The 15,897-nt window shown below is 42.2% G+C and overlaps 1 protein-coding gene across 1 annotated transcript in view; it reads left to right on the top strand.

The window, feature by feature from the left end:
* The window catches only part of LOC129099457 (ERC protein 2-like), a 138,834-nt gene that overhangs the window by 1,129 nt on the left and 121,808 nt on the right, over window positions 1-15,897 (top strand). Inside the window, exons 2-6 of the mRNA XM_054608706.1 lie at window positions 3,387-3,495; window positions 3,856-4,124; window positions 4,187-4,225; window positions 10,849-10,923; window positions 13,777-13,932. Of these exons, the coding sequence (XP_054464681.1) occupies window positions 3,387-3,495; window positions 3,856-4,124; window positions 4,187-4,225; window positions 10,849-10,923; window positions 13,777-13,932 (648 nt within the window). The remainder of the gene's footprint in view (window positions 1-3,386; window positions 3,496-3,855; window positions 4,125-4,186; window positions 4,226-10,848; window positions 10,924-13,776; window positions 13,933-15,897) is intronic.

Raw genomic sequence — 15,897 nt, 5'->3', positions numbered from 1 at the left:
GCTCAGTGCTGTCTGTGTTTCCAAGGGAACGTGCCCTAGTGGCAGCTATTCAGCAGGCTTAGTCAGATTTTTAAAAAGCTCACAGCTTCTCTTGAAGGGATGGTGACCAGTCTGTCCTGTGCCACCTCTCCCTGGAGTCTGTCCCACTTAGTCCGAGGCATTTTCCATCTGTCTGTCTCACTACATACTGTATATCAGCTCTTTCTTTATCTGTCTTGCTTCTCTTTTCTATCTCACTGACCTTCTGTTTCTCCGTCTGTTTTTGTGGCATTTTGCTTCCTTGTGTGTCTGTGTTTGTCTGCTGGAAAGATACAATTGTTTCTCTTATATATATTGTATATATATTTCATCCTCTTTCTCACTATGCAGCTTGTGTATTGTCTGTTAAATCTACTTATTTCTTACTCTTGCTTTTCGTCTCTCGCACAATTTGCAGAAACTTAACATATCTTTCATCTGACTCCTCCCTCTTGTAACCAAGGAGCTACCACTCCATTTGTATTTATATCTTTTTCCGTCTCACATTGTCATACAGTGTGAGGAGACTGTGACGCCCCAAACACCTTTCCTGTGATTTCAACATAATAAAAACAGAAAGTTTAAAAATGAATACAGAATAACTGTTTTCATTCAGGTACATAGGAATTGCTTTGTGGTTCCATAGAGTTTAAATTGATAATTTCTCTCAAAATCCTTCCTTAACAAGCAGAAATGTATGTTAAAATTGCATGAAGATCTGCATTTACCACCTCTCATTCTCTTCTATAAGAGAACAAACAAAAACTACACACACTACTTTCACCGCCCACAAAATGCCAGAGGGACTTCAGTAAGCTTTATAGACATTAAATGTCCTTGCCACTGAACTACTGGTGTTGAGCTTCTTGTGTCTGTAGCATTAAATGAAGCAAGACGGTCAATGTTACCAGTCTCTGTGTGTCTGCAGGCGTTTGGCTCTGACTGTGATGGATTGATGTGTTTGTCTCAGTTCTGCTCCTCCAGGCGACAGACCCTTTCAACAAGTGTTTTACTTATTTTTCCCAAGTGTCGGCTCATTGGTCTCTCCCACACTAACACGATCGCCTGTACTGACTTTTTTTTACCTACACCCTTTTTCTCCTTTTATCTTTGTTTATCCACTTAAACCACTCCCAGTACAGAATCTGTAGATTTATGATCCCATAAACCTTATGGACACTCACAACAATGAAAGCATAGGTGTAGAAAATATATTGTAGGCTACTAAAAGCAGAATTAGTTCATGTATTAATGTTTTCAAAACTGGTTTCATAGAATCTGTTTAAACATTTAGCTGTGTTGTTGCTCAAACCAAGTGAGTAAGTTTGTTTTGCCGTAGTTTATATATCTTCAACACATAATTAATTATAACACATTATAATACTCACTCGCTTACGCCCCCCTTTCTGGACTAGCTGGAGCTAGTTCAGCTCCAGCTGATTATGATCAGGACTTTGTTGGCAACAATGATCATTCATCAAATTGTTACCAACACCTTTTGTCTCTCATCTTTAACCTTAACTTTATCTCAGAATGTTTACAATCCTTTCATATAATCTCAAAAATAAACCCAGTTTCTTTCAATTACTTGGTAACTTTGAAAATGCAAAAGCTTAACCTCATGCAGAAGATGTTATTCAAACTCTTATCTGCTGTCACCTCCCTCTCCCTCATCACCTCTATCTGCCATTTCTCCTTGCAGAATATCACTTCTTCTCCATTTCCCCTGTGTTTTGCCCCTTGAGACTCACTGGGAAGAGTTCAGTCTGACAAGAGAACTTTGTAATTAGCATAAGGAATGTCACCCTTTCCCTCAGCTGCAAGGACCAAGTCCCCTAACCATCTGTTTGTTTGGTGTACGTGTGTGTACGTGTGTGTACGTGTGTGTGTGTGTGTGTGTGTGTGTGTGTGTGTGTGTGTGTGTGTGTGTGTGTGTGTGTGTGTGTGTGTGTGTGTGTGTGTGTGTGTGTGTGTGTGTGTGTGTGTGTGTGTGTGCTCGTACATATGTATTTGTGTCTACAGTCTTGGCTGTGTGAGTTTGTGTGGAGGATTGTCCACCCACTCGGACTTGATATTCAGTGCTAGCTTGTTGCATTGATTATCCATGTTCACCCTCGCCTCCCTCCTACATCTCAACTCTGTGTCCTTGGCGCTCCCCACCTTCTGGACTCGAGCAGAGCAGTAAGAAGGTTTGAGGAAAAATCTGTAATATCTTCACACTGATGATAAGAGTAGTAATTTAACTTTCATTTAGAGGTGTGTCAATAGTTCTTTAACATACTCCTTGTAGAGGAAGATGCTGTGTCCGTGCGTGTTTCTGTTTCCTGGTGTCTGGTTTCCTTTGAGCCTTTTCTTACCCCGCTCAGTCAACCATCAAGAATGCTCTGTTTTCAAGCTCAGAATGACTTTCCATTTGCCAGTCAAAAGAGCTGCAAGCTGTAGATGTAAATCAGCATGTTGTATTTTGTATCACTTTGCACTGCAACATGCGGCAAAAGCAGGAATGCCGAGTGAAATTGTCCCCGGCATTCTTCTATTGGTGCCCATTTGTGTCACTTAGTAATCAATTGTTCAAGTGATAAATGTGTTGACAAATCAATCAGTAATTGCATCAGCATCTCTAAAACCGTTACATGGTTTATATTAATACAATTAATTCATGGCAAAGATCTTACCAAGGCATTTATATGTCACACCATGAATTCTTTATTTATTAAGGACTGAACTTTTGATTGTTCTGTTTTTTTGCTAACTGGTTTGCAAATGTCGTAGTTGTATTCTTGATTAATTATTGATTTGTCAGTATATTTATTGATTGATTAGTGAGTGACATATTGGGACCCCATAAGCCTCTTTGCATTTAGGCCAGTAATTGTTGCTCTGATTCTCTTTGAGATCATTTTGATTATTTTTGTTTTTATGAATCACAAATTTATTTTCATTGGGAAAAATATCACACTTCATCATGTTTGTTTCCCCATTTGATATTCACCTCCTCCAAACATACCTGAGTCATTTTAGCTTTCAGTACCTTCTATGTATTCTCCCTGTGTTTTGTAAAGAAATGACCCCCCTCTGGTGGCAAACGCATGTAACAATCACCCAACAGCTAAAAGTAATTTACCTACTGGTTTGATAGTTAGGGTTTAAATATGAAATCTTATTTCTATTTTGCCTTTATGCATGTGCATGTCTTTCTTATGTCACATCTCCCTGCTGCAGCCTGGGGATATACGAAGAAACAAGGTGTGTTTTATGTACCCCACTGTATATCTTTTACATGAATGTGTCACCATGTGCTTATGATTTTTTAAATGTGTTTGTGTACTTATTGAATGAAGGGCGAATTAATCTTTCTCTCTTTGCAGCAGCTTCCGTTGACAGTTCAGGAGCTTCAGGAGGAGCTGAGGGTTCATAGGGAGATGAATAGTCGCTTGCAGCAACAGCGACAGCAGGGGAACTCTGGCTCCTATCGAGAACTCCACACAGACCAGGACCACAGAGGGGGACTCAGCCCTGGCCACAGCCCCAGACATAGCTCCAGCAACCTGCAAAGTCCTGGGCCCAAGAATAGTACACGAGCCAGCCCATCTAACACCTACAACCCCAGGCAACAGGAAGCTGATGTCATCATTCACAGCCCTGGTTATGGCTGTAACACTGCAGTAGCTGCACAGAGAATCAGCCCTGCCAACACCCTTCAGCCTGGGCCGAGGAACAGCTCAAATCAGCCCTTCTACACTCCTAGCCAAGGCCCGGTGGTAGCACCCAGCTCTAGTTCACTCCGGCCCCACAGCCCCTGCCAGGTGCCTGGCTGTGACGGCTTCTCTTCGCCTCCCAATTTGGATCCATCAGAGGAGAATTTCTTCCGGCTGCAGTCGGAGCACGAGCGACAGGCCAAGGAGCTGTTCCTGCTGAGGAAGACCATGGAAGAGATGGAGATGAGAATCGATTCTCAGAAACAGACCCTGGGGGCCCGGGACGAGAGCATCCAGAAGCTGCTGGAGATGATTCAGGGCCAGGGCCAGGGCCAGGGCCAGGGCCAGGGCCAGGGCCAGGGCCAGGGCCAGGGCCAGGGCCAGGCCAGGGCCAAGGTCAAGGTCATGGTCAAGGTCAGGGACACTGGGGTCGAGGACAGCGGACAGGCATCATAACCATGGCGGCACAGGAGGCCGAAGCTCAGCTGGAGAACATGCATGTGAGAGAGGTGGGTTTTTCTTGCTCATATTTTTTAGGGCTGCAGGAGGTGAATGGTTATGTATCTGAACCATCCATCTATAGTATCAAAGTGATGTGATGGGGTGAGCAGTATGTCAATAGTTATTAGTTGTTTGATATTGCAAATCCTTAAAAATGCAAATGTGTTGCCTGCGTTGACACTGCAAAGCAATATCTATGGCAGATTTTACTTTACTATTTTACTTATGGTTGTAAAAATGAGTTATATTTGAATTACCATACCACAGTCAATTGCATGAAAGCTAAAATGTGTGTTTTTTTTAACAGATATTGTGATATGAATGGTTTAAAGTAATATATTTTTTTCTATGCCGTACTCCATACTCATTTACATATGATCAATTTCATTTTGGAATTTGCATATTCATAGACAAGATGAATTAATAACATTTGTGCAGTGCAAATGTTATAAGTGCATTTTGTATGAGTGTTTGTTTGTGTGTGTATTATGTAGAGTGATGAGTAGAAAGAAGCTCAGCAGGTCTTATCAATGGGCCAGATTAACATACGGAGAGCTCTAAGCCTGTGTTCAGCCATGCAGTTTTTACGATACAACTCTGTTTGTGTGTGTGTGTGTGTGTGTGTGTGTGTGTGTGTGTGTGTGTGTGTGTGTGTGTGTGTGTGTGTGTGTGTGTGTGTGTGTGTGTGTGTGTGTGTGTGTGTGTGTGTGTGTTCCTGGATATGCACATGCTCAGTTGGCAGTTGCTCATATCCTGCTTGTCTGTGCGTTGAGCATAGCCTTTGACATTTATTCTGAAGCATGATGCATGCATTAAGCTTGTACGTAGGAATTAAAAGATTATTAAATAAGGTGGAAAATTATGGTAGCCCATAAAAAAATCTGTTTAAATACCAGACAAAATATTTGTTATTGGTATGCTCATACCACACACTTTCCTGTTTTTTCTTCCTTGGGGACTCAATCATTTTTTTTATTTGAATGAGATTTAAAAAGCACCAGCCCTCTATTAAGCTGTAGTGTAGCACAGGTGTGCCTGTATTCTCTGCCAGGAGGGCTCGCAGTGGATCTGTGCTCCTCACTCCTGCCTTGTTTATTTTTAACTCCTAAATCTTCTTAGCCTTTAATTTCTCTACCTCTCCTGTCAGTGTGTGCGTGTGTGCGTGTGTGTGTGTGTGTGTGTGTGTGTGTGTGTGTGTGTGTGTGTGTGTGTGTGTGTGTGTGTGTGTGTGTGTGTGTGTGTGTCTCATGTCTGTGCATGGCTCTGATATTGTTTATGTCATGATGTTCTTGTTTTTCTGTCCATGTTGTTTGTCTGCCATGCCTAGTTACAATGATTGTGTGTGTGTGGCTGTGTGTGTGTGTATGTGAGCATGCGTGCACATCTGGGGCCTGTCGGCTTAGCGATTTTATTCGAGGACACTCCCTTGCCGGGCTGCCGGTGGCTGATGGGATATCCACCCGAGGCGGGTGTTTGGTCGCTGTGATGATTTTGTCAGAGGGGAGCATGGGAGTTTCTGCCCATGCTAATGCTACCACTGCTGTGCGTGTGTGAACTTGTGCGTGCGTGTAAGGGACCCTAACCATGATGTGTGTATAAGAGGTGAGTACCTGTTCACACACACTCTGTGTGCTGTGCTATTTTTAACTACTTGACAGCTTAACACATACTGTGGGTGCGAAGGAGGAAGAGGGGATGATTGGGTCTGAGAGGTGAGAGAGAGGGAGAGATGGGAGAAAGGAGTGTTTTTCTAAGGGGAAAAAAACAAGCTGTGTTTGTCTGAATATTAATGTATGATTAATGAGGGAAAACACTCTGACCGCCCTGATTGAAAAGAGAGGCGAATGTTGTTCTTTCGTTTTTTCCCTCGTCGCCTTCTGGCCTCCTCTCCTCTGAGGTTGAGTTGGTGTGATGGAATCTGTGTGTGTATGTATATATGCATATATATATGTGTGTCTCCGTGTGTGTGTGTGTGTGTGTGTGTGTGTGTGTGTGTGTGTGTGTGTGTGTGTGTGTGTGAGTGTGAGAGAGAAAGCATGATTGCAGCTTTGGTGTTTTTAAGGCAAACTAGGAGCCTGGTTTAGAGTGAAACAAACTGATTTGTAGATAGCACTAGACTCCATGTTCACTACATGCTGTAGAGCTCTTTGAAATGCTACTTGTAGTTGTATTTCTATTGTGTCAATTGTTTATACATCACATGGTGAGATTTAACAAGGGTTAACACTGTGCAAGGTCCATAACATGTAGTGAAATGAAATACTTTAATTGTGTAACAGGTTAATAATAATATTAAATACTATGCCAGTCCCAAAATCATTGTATTAAATCTATATAGTTCCAAGTTCCTGTGCTGCTATTACTCATTTGATTGTATTGAAAAGACACTACCAGACATTTTTTTAAACATTTATATGTTGGAAACATTCAGATTTCAAAATGTAGGTTATAAACATTGTGGCTAAGAATAGTGAAATTGTCTCACAGTTTGATGTAGTTGTGGTTTGTGTGAAATGTGAGTGTCAAAGGTTGAGCTGAATTCAGATTAATTTGAAGGGTTTCTTTGCACTCGTATAACTGTAAGAAGCAGCCTACTTCCTGTGTAGGCCTCTTGCCTTTGTTTAAACATAATTTAGCCCTACACTTGCACTTGTCATGGTTAGTGAAGGCAAGCCAGTGATGGCAGTGCAGCTATTGCCTCTATTAGGGGGCACTACTCTTGGCTCTTTTGATTAGCTCCCAAGGAAACCAGCCCAACTGCCTTTCATTACCGCGCCCATTACTCTCCTTTAAATGACCCAGCTTGTTTAGCTTGAGCTGGGATAATAAATGCCTCCATTTTCAGTTCACCTCTGCTTTTATTTATCCTTCAAACATGGCTGGGGGTTGACACAGTGTTCTTGGTTTTCTTTGCTGCTTTGAAGAAAACTGATCACCTAAATTTGTGTTTATAGTCTTTTTTTTTATGTAAGGACAGTTTAGAAGATGAGTGTGAAAATGTGCGAACCTGTAAGTTTGTATGATGCAAACTGTGCTCTCTTGCTTGTATAATATTTACTGAGACATGTTTGCAGTACTAGCCATGTCCACATGGTGGCAGTATTCTATTAGAATTAAACTAGTGTGATGGTTACATGCACTAACTGTGAGCCTTAGTTATGTGTGATGGTATACACACACACACCCACACACACACACACACACACACACACACACACACACACACACACACACACACACACACACACACACACACACGCTGAGAGGCATAAATCTGGGCCTAATCGGCTCTCCCCAGCCGCCAGGTCCCTGTGGACCCAATAATAACAGCCTCACCACTGGTCTGTTCCTGCACAACCCTGACCTGCTGCCAAGGGTGTGCACGCACACACATGCACACTCTAACTGTGAGATTTTTACTTGGAGATGGCATATTGACTTTCATACATATCGTACTGCAGATTTCCCATGGTCCTTAGGGGCTCTGGATAGAGTTAGGTCGCCTACTGTATATGGAGCCATCTCCATATTGGAGAGGGTCCACTGAGTATGTGGCACTGCTCTAGTGTTGAGAACTTAAGTCCAAATCACTTATGGCTCCCCTGTTTTTTCTATAGTATTACTTACTTTAGAAGTCCTGCCGCTGTTTTTGGCAAGCCCTCTATGTCTGCCCTCGAATCCTCTCAAACAATAATGAAACTACAGAAATGTAATGTAAAACTTTCTAGTGCCAGCTTATTGAGGAGAAGTGGAAGTTCATGTCAGCAAATAAGTCTTTTTTTGCAATCTCTTTCCAGCTTTTCCTTTTTGCTCACTTTCTCATGCCACCAGCCTATGAGCTCTCTTATTTCTCATCAGTATGTTTGTCTGTCATCAGTGTTTCCCACTCTCTCTTTCTTTTTCCCCGGGCGGATATGCTATGTGTTGTGGTTAACTCAATCGGTGAAAAGCTTGTCCCGGGTGGGGCTTTTTAAGGATCCATTGTTGTTTGACTTACTTCAGCCTCCGCTACTGCAGCCCCTTGCAACTAACATAAGAAGAACACTGCAAATAAATAATCAAAAACACTCACACACACCACACCCCGGGCACCACTTCTTCTCCATGCTCTGTTGATCTCCCAGAATGTTTGAGCGGAAAAGTTTATCGGGACAAAATTACACCCCTCAAACTTTCTCCTCACCCCCTCCCTCTTTCTTTGTAAAGCTCTCCCTCTTATTTCTCTTTGTCTTTTCAAACGGCTCTTTCAAGCCGTTGAGCTGATAGGCCGACATTTGTGTCTACCAAATGTGTTTCCTTTTTCTCTCACTGATGGAGAAGGGATGGGAATGTGATTGATGAATGTTTGTGTGAGTGTGTGTGTGTGTGTGTGTGTCTACGTAGAATCTGTTCATGTTCTAGTTTGCGCATGGCATATATGACACCATTGCCTTCAGGCTAGAATTGAACCTTTTGACCGTATCCTTCATTCAGGATGCCGGCACTTATTGCTAAAGTGTAACGTTTGATCCTATTCATTCCATATGCTCGGTCCTCTGACACATGTGGAGTAGAGAAGACGGCCTTTGATGACATGCTCTCTTGCATGACTTAATTTCCCCTATTGTACTCTAACTATACCCCAACCGTTGATGATAAGGAGTTAATACACACATTCTCTCTGTGGGAAAGAAAAATTAATTTGCACAAACGGACCCACACACTTACAGTGACACATTAATACACATATGGTCAGTAGGCGATTAGGATCGTGGCAGCAGTGGGCATACCAGTCTGTGGGAGGCATGCTCTAACAGCAGTAATTCCTCCTTATCCACAACAGCCATGGACAAGAGGATAAGGCCCCTGTCTACTCTCATTTTAACTCACTGGGAGAATTGGGAAGAATGGGAGCAACCTGTTGCCTCTACATGTTCCTATGGCGACCTGTTGCCTCTCCCTGTATGTCTACATGTACTATATAGTACAAGTAGACATACGGGCAGACCGTTTTTTTTTCCCAGCCAAATTTAGCTGCCCTCACTTTTCTCAGCTACTGTGCAGATGTATATATTTGTTTGTTATGAAGCCTATATTCTGTCACCTGCAACATCTTGGTTGCGTGTAACACATCATTCGCTATAGCAGTGTACAAATAAATGAAATTATCTAACTATTAAGCTGCTGTGAAGCTGGAGATGGTGGTGTAAAGCTTTGACGAGCCTGCGGGTCACAAGCCGGTGGTTCAATAAAGACAAATTTGGGTGGGGATTGAAAGAGCAGCGTTTGCCAGCACTGAGGGGCCTTTGAGCAAGGGCCACTCCCTCATCACCACAACTGAGGTGGGCCTAACCCCGAACTGCTCCAGTGGAGCCACTTGGTGGCCAGCAGATCAGACAGTGGTTGTGCTGGGCGGCTTCTGGGTGTGAGCATGTGTGGCTGTGTGGGTGTGAACAGGGCTTTCATGACAAGGAGTACATTGGGCTCAGCTATACCTCCCTGGTTAAATAAAACTTTTAAAAAAGTACAGTTCAGACAGTCAAATAAGGTAGGAGTTAATTAAAATGAGAATACGGCACAGCCTTATAGTTAACGTTTGGTATCTTTGCTCTGACTTCACACATACCTGCACAGACATGCGATAGCTGCTACGATATCAGATATCTTCGGCCTCACACTAGCGTCTGAGCCTACAGTTGGATTTGTGGTGGTGGTGAGGCTGATTAAAGTTAAGCAGCAGCAATGACCGTTGTGTGGCAATGTATAGATGTTGCATTTGTGCATTTCACATTTGAATAAAGCAGTTGCCTTAACTAGTTGAATTCTTCACTCTATTTTTAGCTGTGACTCTTTTAGAGAGGTGTTGTTTTAGATTTGTGGTCATTTTAGAGCCGTTTAAAATGGCGATATTGTATTTTTCTTCATTATTTTGAAGGGGTCTTATATTTTACAAATACACAATCATGTGATGGTCAATCCAGGTTTTAAATGATTTGATCATTTGAAATGCTTTCAATTTATTGCTGGGCAGTTGAATCCCGAATGGACTTGTCCTAATACTCAACAAGTATGTTCAACCTGCTGTGTGCCCATTTGCTTAAATGTGTGTGTGCGCCCGTGTGTGGGCATAGTTGTAGGTCAGAGCTGCCATTAATTATTGATAGAAGAAGTGTAGCGCATGTGCTGTTAGAAAGTGTTGCTAAGCAAGAGCTTTAGCCTGCCAGATACATCTATGAGAGAGACAGAGTTAACAAGTGAGAGATAAGAAACAGAGGAAGATGAAGACTGAAAGAGTGAAAGAGACAGATTCTCATAACCTATAGCTGAGTGTGTCTCCTTCTTGCTAACAAACAGAGACAGAAAGACAGAAAAAGAGAGAGCAGAGAACATTCCAGCACCTGCTGTTAGAGGTGGAAAGAAGGGCTCAGGAGAGCATCAAACAGGGTCCAGCTGAAAGATCATAGGATGTTTTGTTTTTTGCAAAACCCGAATTTTAAGGACGTACAGTAGAGGATAACATAGCATTTTAAAGAGAGAAACAGACTGGAACTGGTCAGACTGATCATCGTTTTTAGTGGCTCTGAAGCTGTAGGTGTTATAGTTGCTAAAGATGATGAGCCGCCAGGCTTATTTTTACCGGGTCCCTCCCCAGGAGCTCCATCGCAGGAACCAGCTCCAGGCCGATCCGGCCAAGACCAGGGCTCTGCAGACTGTAATTGATATGAAGGTAGGACTTACAGTGGATCTGTATTCAAAAGGAGCAATCAATATTTTAAGTAATCATTTTCTACATGAGGAGTGTGTATGACATCAGCGAGTTCAAACTGCGGTTGGTGTTGTGATAAGAAATAAAGTGTGATGGTGTGATCTTGTTTGAGCAGTGTAGTTTGCTTTTCAGTTGCATCCTGTTGTCTGGTTTAGTCTGATATCAGCTTCATACCAACATACCTTTACTTATTGATGTGCACGGCTGAAATGTGAGCAGTAGTAGAGGATTGGGCTCGGCTTGTAGACGCAGACACAAACATACATGCTCAAACAATCTTAAAAACATTGTCTTATTGCTAGCACCACCCCCCACCAAGCACTTCATACTCTTGTTGTTTGCACAACCAACAAATGTTTACACTGCACTGATTGCACAAATTTTAAATGCTGTACATAGTAATGTTTTTATTCCTTTCGTATATTTTTATCTTGTACATTGTTGTTATTATTATTATTACTATTATACACTGCTGCTGGCTAGCTGAAAGCTGCCAAACGGAATTCATTATATCACTACAATGACAATAAAAACCTCTTTATCTTATTGTTGCCTAGTGTCCGTATGGCAGCCATGCCTATGTAAAGGCCATTATTGGCCCATGCAGAGTTGAGTACTTATTCAATTTGTTTCAAATGTCACATATGGAAGCTTTCACTCTCATCTCAGCGCTTTGAAGTCGTTAGAGCTGTGAAAAATGCAGTTGACTCCACATGTGTCTGCATGCACAGCCCACCCCCACGCACACACACAGTGTTCATTCAGCAAACACTTGTTCTAAAAGTGGTTGCTTTACAGCAAAACCACAGTTATTTTTCGCAGATACTTTGTGATTTGTCTGCCTATTAACAGACTGCACATGTGCTAGAAACTGTTGCAAATGCATGAGAGAATCTGACTGCATTAATTACAAAGGCAAAACAAACAATGCCAGAAGGATGAGTCATATGCAGTGGGGAGAGAGAGAAAGATACAGTAACAGTCTTTCTTTGGTGAATTTGATAATGAGGACGACATATTTTCCAGCATTGTGTGACTTTTTGAAATTGTCCTCTGGTTTTGTTGTTAAGTATTCATGCACATTTCTGTATGTTTTTTGTGCTGTGCTTGTGTATGTTTATATGTTTGTACCAGTTTCTGCATAGTTTGTGCTGTTGCTTTTTCTAAGTGGTGTGTGTGTGTTTCCGTTTTGTGATTACAGAACAGCAACCCCCCTTTCTGTTTTGATCCTGACGTTATCTGGCAGGTACAGTAATAAGTGCTCACCTCTTAATCCTTCTGTCAACTCAACATGGGCAATTTGTGTTTTCCCCATATCCTTATCATAAATTCTTCCTCGGTTGGAATGCAGTACTGTCATGTACAGTAGTTCATGTTTCAGCGGTTTTGAGGCACAGCTTTTCATAAAATGTATTCCTATTGTACTGAATGTTGATTTTGATATTATCCTCTGTATTTTCTTTGAGGTTTGCCTTGTTTCTCTTCCTCTGGGAGATGTTTTTTTTTCACTCCGTGCTCTGGAAAAAGATAGCAATCCAATATAAAACACAGAGCAACGTTTATAAATCCGAAATCAACATTAAGCAATGTAAATGATTGAATAGCATAGTCTGTGTGTGGGCATTTTTCTTTTGTCTGAAGGGATTCCCCCTAGTTGCCTGAATGCACCACCTTGACTTTGTTTTCTAGGTGTTTATTGAAAAAAATGTCCTTGCACTGTGTGTGTTATATGTATCTTTATGCATTCCTGTTGGCCTGGTCTACTTGTGGTTGTTTTTAGGGTGGTACATGCACCACTGGTGCTAGGCTGATGTCAGAGGATGTAATAGAGGTCAGATGCTTATATGTTGCCTGTGGTTCGTGCTGATGGCATCATCCAATCTGCTTCCATTTATTCAATTACCTGTCTCTTCTCTTCCAAGGTTTAGCATTTAACGTATGTCTGAACCCATGCAGCTAAACAACCTTAGGACCCGTCCATGACAGACCCTTCCATTCCCTCATAGATACTTCTTCTCTGCACATAACGGCCGGCCTTGAAATTTCCCCCGTTTTACCAGAGAGTCATTAATTAGTTGTAATCTAGATACAGGATGTTCAAAGTTCTTTTGTAAATATGCTGAATCACTTGGTTTTCCCAAATACTGAGTGTGAGTCAGGCTGTGTCCAACAATTTCTGTAATATTGGAGCCAGGATTTGAACATCTCCCTTGAGCTACCATTTTATATTCTTAACACAGACATTTCTGTGTCTTTATTTGAACAAACAAGGACATCACAGTGAATGTCTCCAGGAGAGGCTGCACCGTTAACCCTAGTTTTAAAATGGTATCGTTCTATCTAGTTTTGTTGTTAACCTGCTCTCTTTCTGTATTGGTACTTTTGTGTGTGATGTCTTAGAGGGATAAATTGATGGATAGATCAATGATATCTGAGACAGGTAAGCCCCTTTTAAAGTCAAGAGCTTAATATCCAGAGTCAGATCATTGCTAGTCTGACAAACGGGTGTAGACTGTGGGTATAAACCTGTAATTGGCAGCCTATTTTAGCTGATATTCTCTTTTCCTTCCGCTTTCTTCCTTATCTATTTTGCAACGGCACTGTTGCTGGATCTTGTGCTTAATGCTGCACAAGATGATTGTGATTGATTTAAAGAAATATAAAACAAAACGGAGAGTTTTTCCCCCTATACCAGAATGATAATGTGTGGAGCCAGACCTTTCTCTAGAGATGACACAGCGCTCTGGAGAAAAGTCTGGCAATGCAAGACTAGATCTTTGCTGACTCATTGCCCGCCTACTGTTGCTGGTGCAGGACACCAAGATCTCTTCCCTGGAGAGGAACATCAGAGACTTGGAGGATGAGGTCCAGATGTTAAAGACCAGCGGCCTGCTGCACCCTGACGACAGGCATGATGAGCTCAAGCAGGTGGAGGTCTACAAGAGCCATTCTAAATTCATGAAGACTAAGGTAGAATGTCTCTGCACGCCACTTGAGACAACTTCCCACTGCATGACCCGAGCGATGCATGTTTGCATTGAAACATCACTTATGACTGCGTGAGAACCTGTTATGTGCATGTTGCATGTCGCCATTTCATGCTCTTGGAGAAGAAAGCATAAGTGTGGTGAAAATGTTGATGGCAAACTGTATTTCACAGAACATTGAATCTTTTGGCTGCTTTTTAGAGTCTTTTAGCCTCCTGTGATGCATGAAACCAAGAACTCCTACACTTATATAGTATACAAATATATCTGTTATTTCATATTCTGTGAGGTTTCTTGTTTCTTCCTTATTTCCCATGAAATATTTATGTGCCTGACCTACCTTACCTGTGTGATGACCGAGCATTGTACTGCTCTCCTGTCTGTGACGGCTGACGGTTCTGAGGGAGCAGGCTCAGGCCGTATCGGCTTACAGTGAACCGTGTCTGTTTACTACCTTCAGCTGGCAGGAAGACCTCCAGAAAGACCTGACTAACATGTCTCTATTCCAGGCTGTATGGTTTATTCATTGGGACACAGCAGTGCCCCAAGCTGACATGCACACATTAGAATAGGTACATGAATATATCAGCAGAAGCCATATTTTAAAATGTAGTTTCAGGTTTCACAGAGTTTCTAGCTATGTGTCCATGATGGCTGAGGCTCATGAGTAGAGCTCCATGTGAAAATGTTTCTCTTTTTTTTTTATTAATGGTGCTCTTTGTAGGGCCCATTTGTCATTCTATCGGGGAAGTTCTTGATGCAATCATAAAAGAGATGTTTCCATGAATGGGACCCTGACTGATGAATGTGAGCTTACAACGACAGAGGAAAGAGCTCCCTCCTCACCCGTCCTGACCTAGGATGATATACATCACAGTGATGGCCCTGGCTCTCTCTCCTGTGTCTCATCTTTCTGCGTCACACAGAGAGACACCATGCGCATGGATATACCAGCCACACAGATTAATTCTATATCCTTGAAGTGTTTAGGGTCCTGGTCTTTCAGCAGCGGTGGCGACTGGTGTTGAGGTGAGACTGTGATAAGAGAAACCAGAGAGGACAGCATCCCTGTCCTCTCTGGTTTCCTCTGTGGGCTTTGATTTACTCGAACACCAGAAAGTGGCTTCTGAGAACATGAACATTTGTTAAGGCATGACAGAGTATGACAGGGAATTTATTTATCCGGATTATCTTTTCCAACAGAACTTGATCAAGTGTAACATTCTGAATCCTTAGCAGTTTGGTTGAAGAGTTCAGAGTGTGGAGGAGCGGCAGCCAGCTGGGAAACTTAGACAGTTGCCAAGCCAGCTGTGTGCTGTAGTTTAGTGGTTTGCTGTCTTCTTGTCTTTGTGTCTCTCTAGGAGCAGGCCTTGTCACCATGTCTGTCTTCCATCAGAAAAGCTCCCACCTTCCTCCACTCCACCCAACAGCCCTGGATCACAGAACAAGCAGAAGTACCCCTCTCATTAGCCGCTCTCTGCGCTCATTATTTATTTAATTCAACCTCATTTTCTTGATTAATCTAATGCTCTTTCATTTTATCATACTCTTTTAGTCCTCTCCATACCATTTCCCACTTTCTTTTTTCCTATTTCCTTTTGTACTTTCTTCTTACTATCCTCTCACCAGTCTCACCTCACTTATTCACCTTTTGGCTCCTGTGTCCTATTATTATGTCCCCAGTCTCCCTTCTCTCTCGGGCTCTTTATTTCTCTGATGGTTGATTGGCCAATCTCTTGTCCAGTCATAATCCCCCCGTCATTAGTGAACTCTGCTCAAAACAATAGAGAAATATTTCCTCTAATCAGCTTTGTGCATTTTTGGCACCGGGGGACAGATGACAATCTTCTGCACATAGCTAGCACAGGAATCTCTCTATGTTGATGCACTTGATTTCCTTTGTGGTTTTCTGTACTGATCTGTATGGCCTTTGTTAAACAAATCTGTA

Source organism: Anoplopoma fimbria, chromosome 12, assembly GCF_027596085.1.
Source record: "Anoplopoma fimbria isolate UVic2021 breed Golden Eagle Sablefish chromosome 12, Afim_UVic_2022, whole genome shotgun sequence".
Taxonomy (NCBI): Eukaryota; Metazoa; Chordata; class Actinopteri; order Perciformes; family Anoplopomatidae; genus Anoplopoma; species Anoplopoma fimbria.
The sequence above is the reverse complement of the archived record's forward strand: the minus strand, read 5'-3'. Positions and strand labels throughout refer to the sequence as shown.